We start from the raw sequence: 18,532 nt of genomic DNA, 5'->3' as shown, positions 1-18,532 counted from the left end.
TCAGGTTTAGCAGAATCTCTTTGAAAACACCAGGTTAATCCCTAAAATACTTTAAAGGCATATATATTCATGTCAGAAGTAGTGAGTGAAGATGCCTGCAAGCAAATGAGAGACATTGGGTGTTCTGAGTTGTTTTGTTTTCCTAATTCCAATTTGTCACAATAAAATGACATTGTAAACATACTTCTTAATATCCCACGAATTTTGGAAACAAAAAAGGGGTAGTTAGCAGCTAAGACCATTTCTAAAAACTGCCACACTACCTCTGCAACCCAGTTCTAAATCTTTTCAAGCCCTGCTTGGAGCTGAAGCCAGCCTCTGCCACCACAGGGACCTGATTTTCTGCAGAGCATTTCAACCCTGCATTCTCAGCCCAGCTCAGAAAACAGTATGGAGGAAAGTAATGGGGTCCTCCTATAAAAAGGAATATTGTTTATTAAGTACTTCAGATCTTACACAAAATTCCTTGTCTTGAGCTACTACATGCTTGCAGAGAACACAGCTGAGCCTGCTTTGAGCAGGAGGCTGGATGAAATGATTTCCTGAGGCCTAACCTGAATTTTTCTGTGATTTGCAAATCCAGGTAACTTCTAGGACAGCTTAAGACAGATTTAAAAAAAATGGCGCCAAGGTAATTTCTGCTATAGTGTTATATTAAAGTAAGCAAACTCCATTGGATATTCATGGTAAGAAACTTGTGATACACAACGGCAGCTTCCAAACTCCAGGAATCTAGCCTGGCTTTATGAATCAGATTTGCCATGGTTCTTCATTGTAACAAAAGTGAAGACACAACCTATAATTTGAAACAGAAGTGTCTGGGTCTGCTTGGCTAGGTCTAAAACTAAACATTATCTTAAGCGATACACATTAAATTATTCATGTGTAGACCTTTCTTTTAGAATAGAACAGAGCAGTTCAGTTGGAAGAGACTTTCAAAGATCGAGTCCAACCGCCTGGCCACTGCAGAGCTAACCAAAAGTTGAGGCCTATCACTAAGGGCATCACCAAATGCCTCCTGAGCACCGCCAGGCCCGGGGCATCCGTCAGCCACCTCCCCAGCAGCCTGCGCCAGCCACCCCATGGTGAAGAAACCTTTCCTCAGGCCCAGCCTGAGCCGCCCCTGGCGCTGCCTTTGCCTTCTAACTTAACGGCTGCAAAATTTTGTAATGGTAATTTTCATGTAGAAAGTAATATTGTGATCCTATGCCACCATGCCAAACAGCAATTGAGACCAACAGATCAACAGAAACATTTCATTCATAGTACTGCATGTACTGTACACAGCCCCAAACCAAAAATGCTAACTTTCAGCCCGACGTACTCTACAAGCAAAGAGCAAAAATACTAGTATTCTTCCAAAACACATTCAAATGGTCAGTTTTACATACAATTTCACCAGTGACACAAAATTCAAATGCTTTTGAAGATGTCTGTGACAAACTCATTTTAACTGTAAATACAGTGATTTGAAACCACAATTTGCTAGCATACAAACTATTTTTAAAATTGCCACACCACAGCTATAAACTATTACCCATAACTGTCCCTTGTCCAAATGCAGTTCAGTTACTAATTTCTAGTTCCTAGTAAAAGCCAGAGAAGCAAAAACAGCACGGTACCATTTCTTTTAAAAAAGAAAGAAAGAAGAGAAAAAGATTAGAGAAAAAAAAGTCAAAAATTAAGAAAAAAAAAAAAAAAGATTTTTGTGCTCTTGGCATTTACCGATGTTATTTGCTCCTTGGCAAACAAAGTGCCATGAGCAGAAACTTATCAGACCTCAGTTCCCTGCGAGGACTTTTAAGGCAGAGATGATGCCTGCTGGGAAAAGGCTGATGTCAGCTCTCAGAGCTCCCTGCAAGGATAAGGCGGCCTTTGTTTTCAGCTGAACTGTGAAAATGAGAAAATGCCTCCAGCCTGACAAACAAGAAACCCACATAACATAGGTCAGGCCTGAGACCTTCACTTAAAGGTACAACACGCTTCACTCGCACTCCACTTACATCACAAAGCCCAGATATGGTTAATTTTACACCGGGCTTACCATGAAATGCTAAATACACCTTGGAAATATAACAAAGAAGCTTCATCTGTTAAGGACTGGTATAGCTCCAGCCACTTTACCCATACTTGTAATTCTTACATAAATCAAGTTCCTAATTACTCTTCTGTAAATCAAGGTGAATTTAGTGAGGTCATACAAAAACAGAGGCATGTTCCAACTTGGGGATTAAATAAACTCGCCTCTCCTTTACAAAGCAGCAGAAAATGAAGTACGGTACAAAGCACATTTTAGTTCAGCAGGATTATACTTTAGTGAGTGCATTTTAAAAAAAGCATTTGAGAGACAAGAAAGTATGCAATGCAAATAAAGGAATTTCATGTTACAGTGCCTGGGTTTTAATTTGAGGTGGAAGTATTCATTTTTCCCAAGTGAGGAGTTATGGGTGTAATCTCTACAACCACAAAAATACAAAAGCTGTATAAATGCAGTCCAGTACACGGCCACGAAGTATGGACTTTTAAAAATTAGTCTTGCAAGGTCTTGAGTATATTTTGATATCCTAAAGCTAAGAATTATCTCCTCTGAAAAACAGAGCCTTTGATAAATTTGTTTTGTGCACAGGAGTTACGTTAAATAGTTTAGAAACATAAGAAGATTGCCAGGGCATGTGATTTGCCCTACTCCAGAGCCCACTTCACTCCAGTAGTTGTGTTTTTCCATGATAAAAGTAAACCCGAGTACAACTCTGAAAGAACCTAATCAAAGAAAATACATGAGGCAGTTACACCTGAGCAGGGAATATCTCAGAGCTTTAAATTTCAGAACAAAAGGTTGGAATTGTTTAATAACCAGCGCATTTAAATGGATTCATTCCCATTGATGCACAGTGACTGAGATGCTAGGGTACTGGTACCTAGGAGTTAACATCAAATTGCTAACATTCTGCCATCTATAATGAACCACAGCGCACAGTTCTTGTCCTGTTCAATTACATTTCCACCCACAATATGCTGGTGTTAAGAGGATGAATATTCAACTGCTTCACAGTTCCACCAAGATGATCACAAAGACCCAGATGTCTGAACAAGAGATGCTTGTGGTTTTAAAGACTTCTGGCTTCCGAGCACTGCCTTCCAGATGAAAAAGATCTGTCCATTCTGGACAGTTAGAATAACTGAAGACATTCAGCTAAAGGAGTAAGGATTCAAACAGCGCTATGTGGCAAAGATGCGCAGCTTGTAGCTCTGCTATTGGGTGAGGCTGCTATGCCCAGAAACAGGTTTTGTATCACCAACTCCTTCCTCCTGTGCATTCAGGAGACTTCATGCTGAAAAGCTCAAAATACAGACGCTGAACCTCATCTTTGTGACTGCAAGTCACAAAAATGGATTTGTTGCCACCAAAGATACTGTGCCATCTATTCTCCAGATTACACTGTATAAGTGATAAGGGCATCGCGTATGGATTTGCTTTTCTAAATTGAACGTTATCAAAACTGAACTTCTAGAAGCTCGAAGTCACTACAATCTGTATTGTGCTCCAAGAAATATTTCTTTCTCCAAATTAACTTTTGGTTAGTGCAAGCAAATCAAGCTTCTACAACACACTTCCCATCTCCAGAATTTTTAGGAAACTTCCACAAAGTTTGAATAGTTCACTTCTATAGTTAAACCAGAATGAAAAAAAAAAAAAGACTATGAAAAACATGAGAAAAGGCAACTTTATTGGTGGTGGTGTTAGGGAAACAGGAGTAAAATTCAGAGAACATTTGTGATCTTTTCTGAAAAGTATTCAGCAATTTCAGTTATACTGTAAAAGTTCAAGATTTTGTAATACTCAGTTGAAAGAGCTGCAGCCAAATCTAACTTATAAAATATGGTGGAAAAAAGATGGTCTGTGTACGCTATGTTAGATTGTGGTTCCTATGCAGTTGAAGGTTTAATTGAAATAGATTAAGACTCATCTCATGAATACTAGACAGACCACCAGTGCCTTTTATTATCAGAAGACACACATTTCATATATGAAAGAATCTATTGAGTAAAAATGCACCACACCGGAAAAGAGTATGCAGCTTTAAAATATATCTAAGGGATCACGTGAAGTAACTGCCAGCATCTTTTAGTTTAGAACTTTGGTTGCACACAAGTCTGTTGGTTCAGACTTCATTATTTTTATGGCCTCCACTGTATAAAGTGTTATAATGTATGTAACTGCCAGCTGTGTTTTATTTCATCACTAGCATATGAATTTTTATAAATCACATCTTTTCCCACCAAGTTACATAATAATTCAAAAATGCCATAAAATTCTTCAGTTGTGTCATGTATGTATGCCACAGGAACAGAGCATATGGTTCTTTCCAGTACCACCATTTTCAGCGCCAAGAAAAGACTATAAATAGTTAAGTTTTTAGGAGAGAGAAGAAGGTATCTTGTAAATGAGAAGTCTCTCTCTGCTTGTGAGCTTTTATTGTTTTGCATTACTTCAGTGCTGGATTCCTGATTTGTAACAAATTCCAAGACTGCAGACTACAGGCCCAGCCTCTGACTAACACTATGGTGATTTATTTGAGGATAAATACCTCTGTCCGCATCTTATGACTGAACACAACAGTCCACAGCAGAGTGGAATGTAAGGAATGCAGAGGCTGTACGAGCTGAGGCAGCAGGGAACAGTGCTCAGCTATCAGGCTGCCCTGGACTGCTGAACCGCTCTGATCACTTCCTCCAGTCAAGAATGAAAGGAATTTTTAAGCCTGTACTTCATGCCAACCAGACCTGCATTCCCAGGAATGAGAACACAGCAAGAATGGCATTTGATGATTACCCAACACATGCACCTAACTCATCAACACCTTACCTGTATGAAACATTCCACATCCAACTGTCAGAGCTGGAGCGCAATCACGCAAGTAATGTTTAGCAACAACTGCAGCTTGCCCAGTTGTCAAGGCAGACTACAGAGCAGCTGGCTCACAATCTCCTGGCCTCTGAAAAATGCAAACCACTTCTGTTTCTCCTCCTCCTGCTTCCCCACCCCCAGAGTACAGACTGCTCAGAATCTGAGGAAGTGAAACGAGCAGATTACAAAGAACAAATGAACAATGCTTTAAAAATTCAAGGTGAGAACTTATGTTTTGTTACAAATAGTTAAGTTAAACTAATTCCTGTTTCTTTCTGTTGTATGCAAACAAAACAAAACGAGTCATCACCCATCTAATCACAACAGCCTTTGTGCAGATTTTCCATACAATCTGGAACAAAGGAAAAATCTAGCACAAAGTTTAGCATGCACAGAGATGAAGAGGATAGCACTAGATTCTGTGAACCAGAGGTAATAAAAGCAAGACACTTACAGATGTGGATTGAACATTCGACTCATTTTAGAAACATGTTCATTTTCACAGTCTAGCTCATCATCCCCTTGGTCCATGCTGAGCTTTCTCTTGCTGGGGCTGATAGGAGGAGGGCCTGTTCGATGGTTGGTTAGAGCAGAGGATACTGGAAGAGACTGCATTCTGGGCTCACCTCTTAGAGCTGCTTCACCTACAGGAAGAAGACAAGTGAGGATGAACACAATAGGGAAAACAGGTAAAATAGCGGGTTTTTTTGAAAACATAATTGCAGAAAAATTTCCCAAAGAGATGTCAGCTGTGCACAGGCACATTTGAGACATGGTCGCAGGATAAACAAGGCATCATAAGCCATACCTTAGTGCTTCATGCTGGAACAAAGCAACCATTGAAAAAAAGGTAATACAAGAGGGGTCAACTCACCCCCAGATAATCTGAAATGCTGAGCTAACACATCTTTCTAACAGTATTTTTATTCAGAAGCATTCCTTCTTACAAGCTGCCATTCCAACATTGAATTTGCATTACCTCATTCTGCAAAGCATGACTATTTGCAATGAAATGTGCTTTGTTCCTTTTCTTATGGTTGTGGTATAAATTCCAGGACTACAGTTCACATTTATGCCAAATATGCAAGATCTAAAACTGAATAAGCGTTCAAATTCTCAAATTATTCTTTTTATAAAAAGCTGTCCAAAACAAGCTTCTCTGGTATATAACTATGCAAGGTAAAAATTAGGGGCGAAAATGGAACTTGCTGATGCAAGTGTAAATTTGTCCTTAAATGTCCTTCTCCATACTTTTAAACTATGTTTGGTGCAATATACAAATAAGCACACTTTTTCAGCAGAAGAATCATAACATTTCAATTCTAAGAAAGCTGTTTTTCCACCAGGCAGACTGGTGTTAGAGTATTCAGTAGTTTATAAATTTTATATATTTTCTGATAACACTAATCAGAAAATGCCATTCACAGCATGCGGGAGTTACGTATAAATAATTCCAGAAATGATACAATTAGCTTGTATATAAACACGTTGACATAATGTTACTAAGCATGCATTAAATGTGACCATAGTATTTTTCCGGTTTCAATTAAATGTCTCACTAAATGTGTAGCCTGAAGCACAGTGCTGCATTTCATCAACAGTTATGGACTTTACTGGAACTCACATCCTTACAGCCACAGGTCATATTTAGACCTCATCAGGATGTAGAAATGTTAAAAGAAAAAAAAGTTTGGGGGGCTTTGAAGGGGGGCTTTGAAGGGGGGCTTGAAGATGAATTAAACTGAACAGTGTTCCCTATTCTGGTAATATCCCTGAAACAGCTACTTTTGCTAGAGTTTAAAATTTGTATTTTTCCTATGCTGCCAGAAGCATTTTGTTTTTTACATGGCCATAATTTCCAAAACTAAAATTAGGATAAAGTTAACTTCATCTACAGTCCTGAGGTACCTGAGAATAGAAACCTTTGTATGCCACCACACATTTTCACATCATCACTGAAGCAGACGATTTATAAAACGTTGACCTAATTCCACACACAACAAATACTATTTTGTTGGAAAAAGAACGAGTGAGGAGAAAACCTCCTGAATGTTTACCAGTAAAAATAAGCATTTTGCCAATTTAGTCAGCATAATATAAACTAGCAAATATACACTGACCTATAATACACCACAAGTCATGATTTCTATTAAAGACTCTGGCACCAGACCTAAATTGGAACTTTCCATCTCAGCTCTAAATAGTAAAAACTGTGCCCTAGTGCAGATGCTCTCAGACAGGCATCCAGACCCCTTCTGTTTGAAGCAACCAAAGTGTTAGTTTGGAAGACCCCCACGCCCCCCAAGCACCGACATATCTCAAGAGAAGCTTTTATCAAAAAGACCCCTCATTTTAAATAATCTTCCTATCAATACAATTTCTGTATTTTTTTTCCTTCAGCCTTTACATTTTGCCTAGACAGTGATCATGTTCTGACACAAACTTATTCAACTTCAGAAGTAAACCACATCATACCAATTTGTCTCGGTGAAATCAAGGAATCGATCTCAAGTCTCTCTTTGATAAGCAAGTTAATACCAATGTCAAAAGATAAAGCTTTTATAAATTAAGGTTTGTGATGCTTTCATCCCGCCCATATACAGTCACTCTCTCTGCAGTGTCCCAGATCACTTCTGAAGACTTGAACACAGAATTCCAGTAGAGAAGTCGCAAATTCCACGTCGGCATCTATTTCCTACTGATCTCCTGGGCTGCTCCTGGCAAGAACGCAGCCAACCTAAATGCCATGTAAGGCTGACTCTGGGGTTTACAAAAAAGACAAAAATTTCTAGACATAAAATTCTTCAAATGAACAGAGCTTCAGCTTAACGAGGCCGGGGGACAGCGAGCAGCGGAGGGCAGGAAGAGCTCCAATCACCTCGGCCTCCTTCCAGGAGCGGCTGGAGCTGCGCAGCTCCTCCTCAGCAGACCCAAGGGGCTGGTGCTGAGCACTTTATGCAGCCCACCCTGAGGCACAAGGCAAGCAGGGAACAACACCAAACAGAAGAGTCCAGATAACTGGGTGAGATCAAGAGGGAAAATATCCCTACATTGCACATGGGGGTAAATCACATACACATATACTGCATTTGTTCTGCACCAGGAGTTCTCGTGTGGCCTGTAATTTTGATTAGGGCTAGAACTGCTTTATACTTAAATAAAAGACGACTTCTTCCCCCACTACTTTCCTCCTTCCCAAACTTGAATTTAAACCAGAGAGGGAGAAACCACAGCAGAGTCTGTGACACAAAATGCTGCTTTTCTGACTGGATTTGTCTCCCCCAGCTGACCACACTCCATGGTAACCAGACTCGCATCATACAACTGGCAAAACAACACTCTGATAAAACAACTGTGTTTTATAAAATTCCCCAAGTCTAAACTCCAGTCTTCAAAATTCATTATTGTGAAGGGTTGTGTCTGCACTGCAACCGAAAGCATAGATAGCAAACACATTTATTGTGCCTCTCATACTTGCTTTGTTTCAGTAAGCAGCTGCTGTAAGGCACTCTAGATCTGCTGCTTTCAGATACTTCTGTGTACAACTGTTCATACCTTTTTCTTTTTTTTTTTTTTTTTTTTAAAGTTAGGCAACATGATAAAACACAAACAAGCAAAACCCAGATAACAACGTGACGTCGTGTCTGCCTATATACCAGTACTGCAGTAGCACACTCACTTGACAGAAGTTCATGCAGTCAGCAAGAATGTTCTTTATTTTAACCACTTAGGAGCCTAAACTGAAAGTGATCCAAACTAACACAAGCAAACTAAATGATTGTAAAAACAGCATGTCTCTTTTCAGACATAAACACCACCAGGATAGCTGAATCTTTAACATTATTTGTGTTCCTCTTGCAGTTCAGTCAGCAGTATCTGCGTCCCTACTGAAACATCCATGCAATACAAACATCACAACAGCAAAAGTCATGTTTTCACAAGTGTGGATTCGACAGCAAGACACCAGAGAAGTCTTGAAGTATGTCTGAGAACTGCAGGAGTTACCAAAGACTGGGGAAAAAAAAATACGCTATTTTGGCAGCTAGCTTCCTTCCTCTCTGACCTAGCAACTCTGCACTAAGAAATGGCTACCATATCCTATTCCCCCTCCCAGTTTCCTCTCTCCCGCTGGCTACCATTCATCCATAAAATCTGAGCATTAGTTACAATCCAGAAATGAAAGGCTTCATCTTTCCAGCTGGAGATTGACGTGATACAGACCTTGAAACAGAAGGGAAAAAAAACAAAAAACAAACAAAAAAAAAAAAAAAAAAACAAACAAACAAAAAAAACTTGAAAGAAAATCCAAGCACTGCCCTTGCCCATTTTACTTAGGATCTGACGAACAGATTTGTCCCAAGAGTAAGTTCCTGACTCACTAACTTTGCAAAAAAGCCAGGAGTTGTGTGTATCAGCAGGGTCTTTACCTTTAAGAACTTGGACTGAATTACCATGACCTCAGGCCACTACTAATTAATAAAATCATAGGCATGAGTGTTTAAAAGACTTTAATTAACACGCATTACACTTTAAATTACTTTTTCCAATATCTTCATGCAGACAAACTCTCATTAGTAAAAGGAGTTACCTCATGTTCTTAGAGCCAGACATTCCCAGGATTCAATAGTACATGAAGATCTTCAAGGGCAGTTTTCTGTACTGATCCAAGACCAAAATTAAGCATCAGGATGTATGAAATATTTCTTATGAAAGGCCAGGACATTCACAAAAGCTATATATATGTGAAGAGGATACTATATAATGAAACTTGTTTCATCTTTCACTCCTACAATCACGATGAGATTAAATTGTAAGTAGACTCAAATCAATTCATAAGCTATTGCATATTTTCTTCCATTATGTCAAACACAAAAGTCAGTCTGTGCCAACATGAATTGAGAAAAATGACATTAAATTTTCAATTTGTGGACAAAAATCACTTGATTTGAGATACCAGATATCAAGCAGGGAAGTCACTGTGGATTACTCAATTCAGTAAGTTATCAAAACCACTAAGAATCACAATGTAGTAACACTGAATTAATAGGCTGATTTTGTCAACTGTCTAGGTTAGGTATTACTTCACAGCATATTATACATTGTAAGAGGAGCGATATCTTTGAAATTGTGAAATTCCCCAGAATTTAAGTATGCGTGAAATATTTAGGCTGTTGTCTTAAAAGACTGTAACTTAAGGCAGATTTACTTCACTTGCATGGCCAATGCAAATTAATTAATCCTTTCGGACTCCTCAGCGGTAGATCTGTTTCATGATAAAAGATACCCTAAGAAGCAGCCACAAATAATATTACTTTTATAACTGCTGAACATTTCTATAACCCTATGCAAACAAAAGAAGTCTAAGTAAAAGTATGATTTTGTATTACTACATTATTTCTGGATTGCAGTTTTGATAAAAGGTATGATTTAGCTTAAGGAAGAATTGATTATGAGAAATACTCTGCCAAATACTGTAAACGAGTCACAGTAGCTTGTATTTGCTTTGAAGTATATAAAACCAGGCCTACCTGGAGAGCATAATAAACCAGCAAACTACAGGAAAAACAAAAAATTAAGTATTAATGAGAACAGCCTAATCGTAAAACACTGCTATGAAACCAGATCTTGGAAATATTTTTTTTATTACACTTGATAGACTTCTTTCAGCAGCAAACTCACTAATTCACGTATTTGACACACATTTTACAGACTTTCTTGCAAGATGACAAAAAACTAATTTAGGAAACCAAAAAAATCACATACACATTTACAGAAAAATTGGTAAAAGCCTGCTCTCATCAGCTTACAAAACATATGAAAGGCACTTATTACTCCTGGAACCACGCTCTGGCTACCAGTGTGCAGAGATATGTATGCCAGAAAACCCATGGCCAAAACCAAAATACAGTGATTAAACTGACTGTTCTATTCTGGCTCCTCCATCTGACCGTGCTTGCCAGTGAGGGACACGTTATGCTTGACATTGCAAGCAAGAACATAAAATAATGACCTCTGCATTCAATCACCTCCACCCAGTTTTTCCTCCTCTCTTGTCCAAAAGACTGCACAATGTAAGGAGTCAGAATTTAGGTGCTATGAAACCACTTGCAAAGCACAGGCATGGTTGCTTGAGGATCCACATCTTTGTTCATCATTGCTAAGTAGCACAGGCTAAAGTAAATTTCAACTTAATAGGCCTCGAAAATGCTGTATTGTATACAAAACACTAAATTGTAATAGGATGGAAAAATGGACTCCCCAAACCTAATTGTAACTGCTCCCTCAAATGTACTATGAAAAACTGACTACATCATCTTACATTCTTTCTCATGATACTGTAACAGCACAGCTGTACGAAAATAGCACATACTCTGTATATAGACAGACTTATATGAATAGGTGATTCAATTCTACGAATTAATTCATAAGCATGAGAGAAGTAAAAAGTCTCTGCTGGCCACTCAGACTAAGGCTGAAACAAATTCTCTTCACGCTGCTAACCAGGTACTTACTGTAAGAGCCTCCTTTTAATACGCTTTTGTTTGTGAGTAAAAAAAAATAATAATAACTGTAAAGATATATCTTGGTAAATAGACATGAAGTTGATGGTATGGAAAGGAGAAAGGGTAGCAGATACGCCATAAGGAAGGCAGGCTGGAGCAAATTCTAACGCTCCAGTCTGGCAGAGCTCCCTGATGTCATAACACTAATCCCCAAGTACGCTAATTTCCTCTGTCAAATTTCAATTTTCACACCTCAACAGTTGTGACTGTGGGGCTGTGTTGAGATTCAACACAACAATGAACTCAGGCTTAGGTCTAATTGTAGAGCATGAGACCACCTGAGAATTCTGAAAATCTCCCTTTAAGATAACGGCCCACCTAGCTAACTCTTGCAGCACCTCTCTGAGCTAGCAGTCTAAATGATTGTCCTGTCTTCTGCTTAGAGTGCCTGAATTCGTGCCAACTATGGCTAAAAAAGACACCAGTTATCTGGCAGACAAGATTTAAATGCAATCAATGCTAATTTACACTAATCTCCAATAAATAGTCCCAATAACGTCCACAATACTTGTTACTATCAATATCAAAAAAGGACTTCCCTCAGTTCGACTGATTTTTTTTTGGCTCAGAAAACAAGGTTGATCCCAAAGAACTCCTTTCTTGACCTTTTTGCCAGCTCTCCTGTATCAAAAATTTAAAGTCAATTAAGAGGGACTAAAAGTTAAAACAAGTTACCATTTTACGTTTGCTCAACGCATTACAAAGGAACATAAAAAGAAAGGTGAGCTGCTGTGCTAAGTAGAGCCACCAAGTAAGAGTGGGCACAGAAAGCCACCCCTGCCTTAGTACGGCCCTGAACGTGGGCCACCTAGCCCTGCTCAACAGCACAGGCCCGGGTATGCAACAAGAACAAGGCAGGGGATAAAAGAGAAATGAAGACAAAGGGAAAAGCATCATTTACATTTTCTGCAGCAAGCTGTGCATTTCACCTTCTGTATTTGCTTTTAGAACATGAGATTAGTATTTACTGGTCAGCAGAAAGACACATGATCCATTTAATTCCCTGGCAAAACATACTGCATCCTAAGTGCTATAAGAAGTTCTGGTGAATCCCAACACATACTCTATGTACAGAACCAGTGAAGTTTCTTTGGTGCTCAGTACTTTCTCCTTCCTGCAGTTTTAATCTCTTATGATCCCAGCTCAGTTCCTCTGGGCCAGATCCACAAGGGGAGGTGACTGTCCTCCACCCTTGGTGGCTCAAGGTAGGACACAGGCACTTTCACTTGTGACCTCATGGGAAGGCTTACTGGGGCACGTACACTTGAGAAAGTGAAAAACAAAGGCCGTGTTGATGGGTACAGTAATTCCTAACATAGAAAGTAAGTCCAGAATATGTAATTAAAACTGCCACTATGCAAAGCCTAAATAATAAACACATCATCAGCATTCAGTTTCCTTTAAACTACTTGAAAAACTGTTACAGGGCATTCTCTCACATTTCTGATACGCTGATTTTAAAATATGCCTGATAGATAGACTTTTGTCAGCATTAAAGTATTTTTTTTTAAAAGAGTAGTGTAAAACAATCAATAAAAAATGTGAATGAAATATAACTGTATATCAACACGTTGAAGATGTTGCTTTCCACTATGATGGTTAGTTTCCACACCTAGGTGTTCTTTCTTTTGTCACTCAGATAAATGCCTTACTGTGTAACATAAAAGACGGGAAAGCTGAACAGATCAAAGACTAGCCTGTCTTTCAGCAGAAACAATCAAAGCTACAAGATCTGCCATCTACTTCAAAAGTAAATTTCAAAAGTCACAGCAAGGTCACAACAGAAAAAAAAAAAAAAAAAAAACCTGTTAGGTGCTTAAGCAGTATTTCAACATCCTAAATACCTCACAACTATGTATTTGCACACAGTGGCAAAGAGTGACAAATAGGAAAGTCAATTTGTGAAAACACAGATTTGAATAATTCTTCCTAAGCAGGCAGAAAACATTTGCTGACCTTCCCCCCCTCACACACCTTTCTTTTCTTAGATACCGTTTCTGTTAGTAGACAGCAATGTAGATACTCAGATCTGAAGCAACACATTTTGCTCAGAATATTTTAGACTGCCATATCTACATAGGCTCTGCCTAACTGGTTTTCCTTGGGCATAGCACACCTATGTTTTCTCAGCATTCTGTCCTACTTAAAATAGACAAAATGATTGAATATATTTGAGAACACACTGCAAGAATGTGAGACGACTTCTCAACAGACTATGCACCTTGGTTTTCTTGAAATTCCTTAAGCAATGCTAAGAGGGGTATGATCTTGTAACATAAGTTGAACTCCAGACTATTGCACTGGGTGTCCCTTGCAGTCAGTATCTTCTATGGGAACTGTTTTTCAGACATTAATTTTGTGATGTTTTCCTGTAACATGGCCACATTAAATCCAATAAATCATACATTGTTTCTTTCATGAGTATTTGAAGCAAAATCAGCTAAGCAAAAGTAATATATATATATATATATATATATCTCCACTTATTGAAATTGGAGAGTATTATTAGATAAACTGCAATATTTTATTGTAGTTTGCTATAAGCATACTCCAAACACCTTTTCTCACATTATTCTCCTTTGCTACATGTGCAAAAAAATCAGAGCATTACTAAAAGTGAGCTTACCAAAGGAAGGTTAATATCTGATACTGCACTTTAAAGCACTGTTTCTTTTATTGCTATTTGATTTTTCCGCAAATTGCCTGGAAGGTAGAAGGACCTTGAGAGAGAGGGAATAAATGCTGTATCTTTAAAATAAAAACACAAAAGCAAATATATTCAAAATATGTTACGGAAAAATACATATGCACAGGTGGCTCTCTCCAGAAAGGATCTGGAGAAAAATAGGGTCTCTGATAAGAACCCTGCATTGTGTGCAACTCCCGCAAAGCTTAGTGCCAAGTTCCCAGACTGGATTCCCTTTTGTAGCACACAAGTGACCTTGGAACGTTAAAGGAAAAAAAAAGCCACAAAAAACAAAGAAGCCCAGACTACTACATTTTTCGCATATGGCACATAGCCAAACAATCAAATGGCAGAAGCTGCTCCTGCCACAGGACTGGAGGGAAGGGGTTTGGAGAGAGATGCCTTTATCACACGTGTGGGCAGACACACGACTAGGAGCTGCTCCTGCCCTCACGGTCACCAGTGTGATAATCTCTTCCTAACTGAGGTGACATCTCTTCTTGAGGAAAACTACTTTTGGCCTAACAAAAAAACACAGGAAAAACTTCAATTTCGGTTTTCTGCTACATGATTGCAGCCTGTCTGAAATGGACTCACTTATTTAAGGAATACAGAGCTCCTTCAACCAGGCTGGACAGAATATTGCAGACTGCACTCCACAGTGTCAGAACAATTCCAAGCCATCTCCACAAAGAATCCTTTGTACGGTACAAAATCCCCTTGTCCTTCAAAATGGGCTCTAAAATCCCTTCTACAGAAGGAAAGAAAGAGTGAAATGACAACTGTGTAGGGCAGTCAAGCACTCTGAATCCAACAGCAAACTACACGAACCATTCAGATAAAAAAAGATATGGTCTTCTGATCATGCTATTTACATAGAAAAAATAAGGAGGATGTGTCAGCTTGCCAATTCCTTGTGCACAGAGGTTTACTGTAACTGATGGTAGTCACTCAGTAGGCTGGGCTACAGCCAGTGTCTCTGCCTGTAAAAGAGGATAGATTTAAGTTCATCGTAAGCACTACAAGGTTGAATAATACAGAACATTCAACCCACTGGCTTTGTCTTGTTCTGAGACATAATGCAATAGACTTCCTCAGATGTTGCTCACATGCAGTGTTTTAATAACCAAAAACTGTAAAGGCTTCATCTTCTAGAAAAGCCCAGCCAGCAGTGTGACTCACGAGATGGAGAGGAAAGGATGTCCTATAATTTCTCTGGGGGTAGCGGAGCTGATATAAAGAACACACATAAGAAAATCCCCAATATTACCATTCTTTCTTCAAGGACTGCCCTCCAAAACAAACAACCCCACCACTACTACTCCTGAGGATAACAGATTGGAAAGTGCCATTGATAAATTCGCTTACTGCAATAATCGAGCTTGAGTTAACAGCTCAGTGCTTCCGTTAATCAATGTTTTCCTGGTAACATCCAACACAGTCAGAGGCGAGAATCTTACCAAAGAAGCATGCATCCCTACTGGGAAGGAGAGCTCTAGGCCCATCGACCTGTCTGATAATTGGACTTCTCGTGCTCAAAATAGAGGCTTCTGAATACCAATTTGTATTTTGGGCAAGGTGGGACTAAGCCACTTACTGCATGCCGATCGGCTCTCAGCAAGGGTTGTTGCACTGTTCGTCTGGAAGAAAAGAGCTGAGGCCAACATTTGGTACAGACAGGTTGCTTTCCTGGCTTCACTTGAAACAACACCGGGCTGTGGGCCTTCCGCCTCACCCCAGGCCCCGCATCACTGCTGGAGTTGCAGGCCTCATATATGCTGCAGATCCAACTGCAAACCTCCAACACCTGTCCTGCTTTGGCCAGATGAGCCAGATAAGCATGTCAATTACCTCACATTCCTGCATGTTAATTACCTGACATTCCTGCATGTCAGTTACCTCGCAAGTCTCAAGTCTCAGCAATATTCTGCTGATTTATGGTCACTCTGTATTTCAACACCAACAAGCCTGGCAATATTCCACTAAGGAAAAGGACAAAACTAATTTTATTCCTCTGACATAGCAGTTTTTAACATGTCTTGGGTCCATGACACATAACTAAGATAAGTAGTTTATTGAAAAAAAAATCAAAATGAAGAGATCCACAGGAAAGTTTTAGGTAACCACAGAGTTCGAGAGCTTGAAAACTGTTGTTCCACTTGAAGACTCAGTTGTCCAAAACCTGGTACCAGAGAACATTATTCATTCATTTGCTTCCCAAAAGGGAAAACGGGTCCGAATTCATGCTCCCAGCCACTCCAATAGTCAGCACTACTATGTGGTGACTGAGGTTGTCAGGTTCCAAGAGAAAAGAGAGCCCTATGGCACTAAGGGATAGATGGGAGCACTGTCTAAATCATAGCTGAGCTGTTTATCTCACGAGGAGGAGGAGGACAGTTTATGGGGCCAAGTTGCAGGGTCACTTATAATACGTGTTCTCTCCAAGGGAAGCTGAGATGGAGGGAGGGATTGTGTTTGCTACCAAGAAATTACATGCTGACTGGATAGCCTTTCTCACAGATTTCTGGGCACTGAAGGCTGGTTTTCCAGGGCACAAGCATATATTCACATATTTGAAGTTATCTTTACAGTCACGGGATTGGAATTGGTGACCAGTACCAAAGTTACACTCTGCTTCTCAAAGACCCTTAACTGGGGCTTCATCTTCCTCCCCCTAAAAGTACTCATCTTAAGCTGAATCTCCCTTTTGATTAACTTAGCTCCAGGCTCCTTGTTTATTTATTTAAAAGCTGCAGAAGACAACTTATTCCTGACAAAACACAACATGGGGGGGGGGGGGGAAGTGAAGTGCAGATGGGCTGATAAAAGAAGGTAACTAACAAAAATCATCTGTAAGTCTATCCTGCCATTCATATGAGACTAGCTCCACAGGATCCAGAAATTAAATCTCCCAGTATATTAGTATGGTTATCACTCCCCAGTTAATTATCTATTAAATCCTTCCCCGTTTACTTGAATGATGTACATCCGCAGATCTCTAACCTCCACCACATATTAAAGATGTTCCACCCCATATACACTCTATTAAATACCACCGTGACATGTTTGGGTTTTAATGAAACCAAATAGCCACTTCAGGTGCAGTTGGACAGTGTATTAATTTAAAAGGTTTCAAAGTACTGCGTTAGGTCATAAATGGTTTATCAGCTTGCCTTTTGCTGAGCCTTGCATTGCATGGCCACAGTTGGACAGTTATTCAGCTATTTAACTGAAGTTTCTTACACCAGCTCATCTTGTGAAGAGAAGATGAAGCTAACTGCTGGCATCAGTGGACACGTTCCTTTTATGCAACTCGACAGGGCTGAGTTAAAAGAACAGACCTGTAGAGGTCTTTGAGCCTTGTGGCTCAAAGAGGGGAACTCACAATCCTTCTATCCCCCAGTTCTTTGTAAGAACTCACTCCTGGCATCAACTGGAAAGTCTTGACTACTTTCACTGAAACAGCTTTCATCATCTCAGTTTAGAAGGACACCACAATAGATGAACCACAGTCACAGTAAATTTAGCCCAAAATATCCTGTTCCCTCCATGACTGCTATCCAGAAAGCAAGCATCTAGTCTATATATCACAGTCCAATTTTCAAAGATCAGAAATTTTCTCTAGTCAGTTGATTAATTACATATATATATATATATTGCACATCTCAAACAGCTAAAAGCACTGTTTGATTACTAAGAAATCAAAGTAAGACTTAGTGGTTATGGCAAAGTATTACAGTCAAGGCACTGCATCTGTTGCTGTCAGCTTTATCCCTGAGTTATGTGAATTTAACCAATTACAACTCTTTTCTTCCCCTCTGTAAATAAGAATAACACTCGCTATTTTGTGGGGGTAGCTGAAGGCTGAAGTAATTAGACTCCTGTGAGGGTTAAAAAAAAAGTACAATACATTACAGTGACTATTAAAATGTTTGTTATCACACTTGCTTCTAAACAGACTGGTTACGAAATACTTGAAACCAAAGAGAGTACTGTTGAATTTACTGTACTACAAAGAAAATCTCAGTACTTCCACTAATTAGCTTTTAAAGTAAGCATTCTGTACCTCCAAGTAGTTAGTCTTAGAAATTATGACTTAAGTATTTTTGAAGGAAGAGGACCTTTTTTTTTCTGATAAGCTAGATTAAATACAAAAACATTGATAAGAGAAACTTTTTCTAAAAGACAGAAACTAGTTAACATTCTGTAAATATCACTGCTAATGCTGGAATTCCTATTTTTGACACCTTTGGTAAATAGCTCGGTATGATGCCTACAGCAAGACAAGAGCAAAGTGTTCACCTCTTTAACTGTAGCCACCGGTTTTAGAGTATTCAGCAGGAAAAGTGTGCACGTCAGCATTCTCCCAGCTGG

The 18,532-nt window shown here is 39.3% G+C and overlaps 1 protein-coding gene across 9 annotated transcripts in view; it reads right to left on the bottom strand.

Moving 5' to 3' along the window:
- Positions 1–18,532, bottom strand: part of VGLL4 (vestigial like family member 4) — a 91,898-nt gene that overhangs the window by 19,624 nt on the left and 53,742 nt on the right. For 6 of the 9 annotated variants that reach the window (XM_040569052.1, XM_040569051.1, XM_040569054.1 and 3 more), the window contains one exon: positions 5,364–5,553. In XM_040569052.1, the coding sequence (XP_040424986.1) occupies positions 5,364–5,553 (190 nt within the window). Of the gene's footprint in view, positions 1–4,867; positions 4,903–5,363; positions 5,554–7,384; positions 7,404–9,497; positions 9,517–18,532 lie in introns of those variants that run through there. The other 3 variants (XM_040569056.1, XM_040569053.1, XM_040569057.1) reach the window with 3 other exon arrangements.

Source organism: Cygnus olor, chromosome 10, assembly GCF_009769625.2.
Source record: "Cygnus olor isolate bCygOlo1 chromosome 10, bCygOlo1.pri.v2, whole genome shotgun sequence".
Taxonomy (NCBI): domain Eukaryota; kingdom Metazoa; phylum Chordata; class Aves; order Anseriformes; family Anatidae; genus Cygnus; species Cygnus olor.
This window is presented reverse-complemented; position numbering and strand designations above follow the sequence as displayed.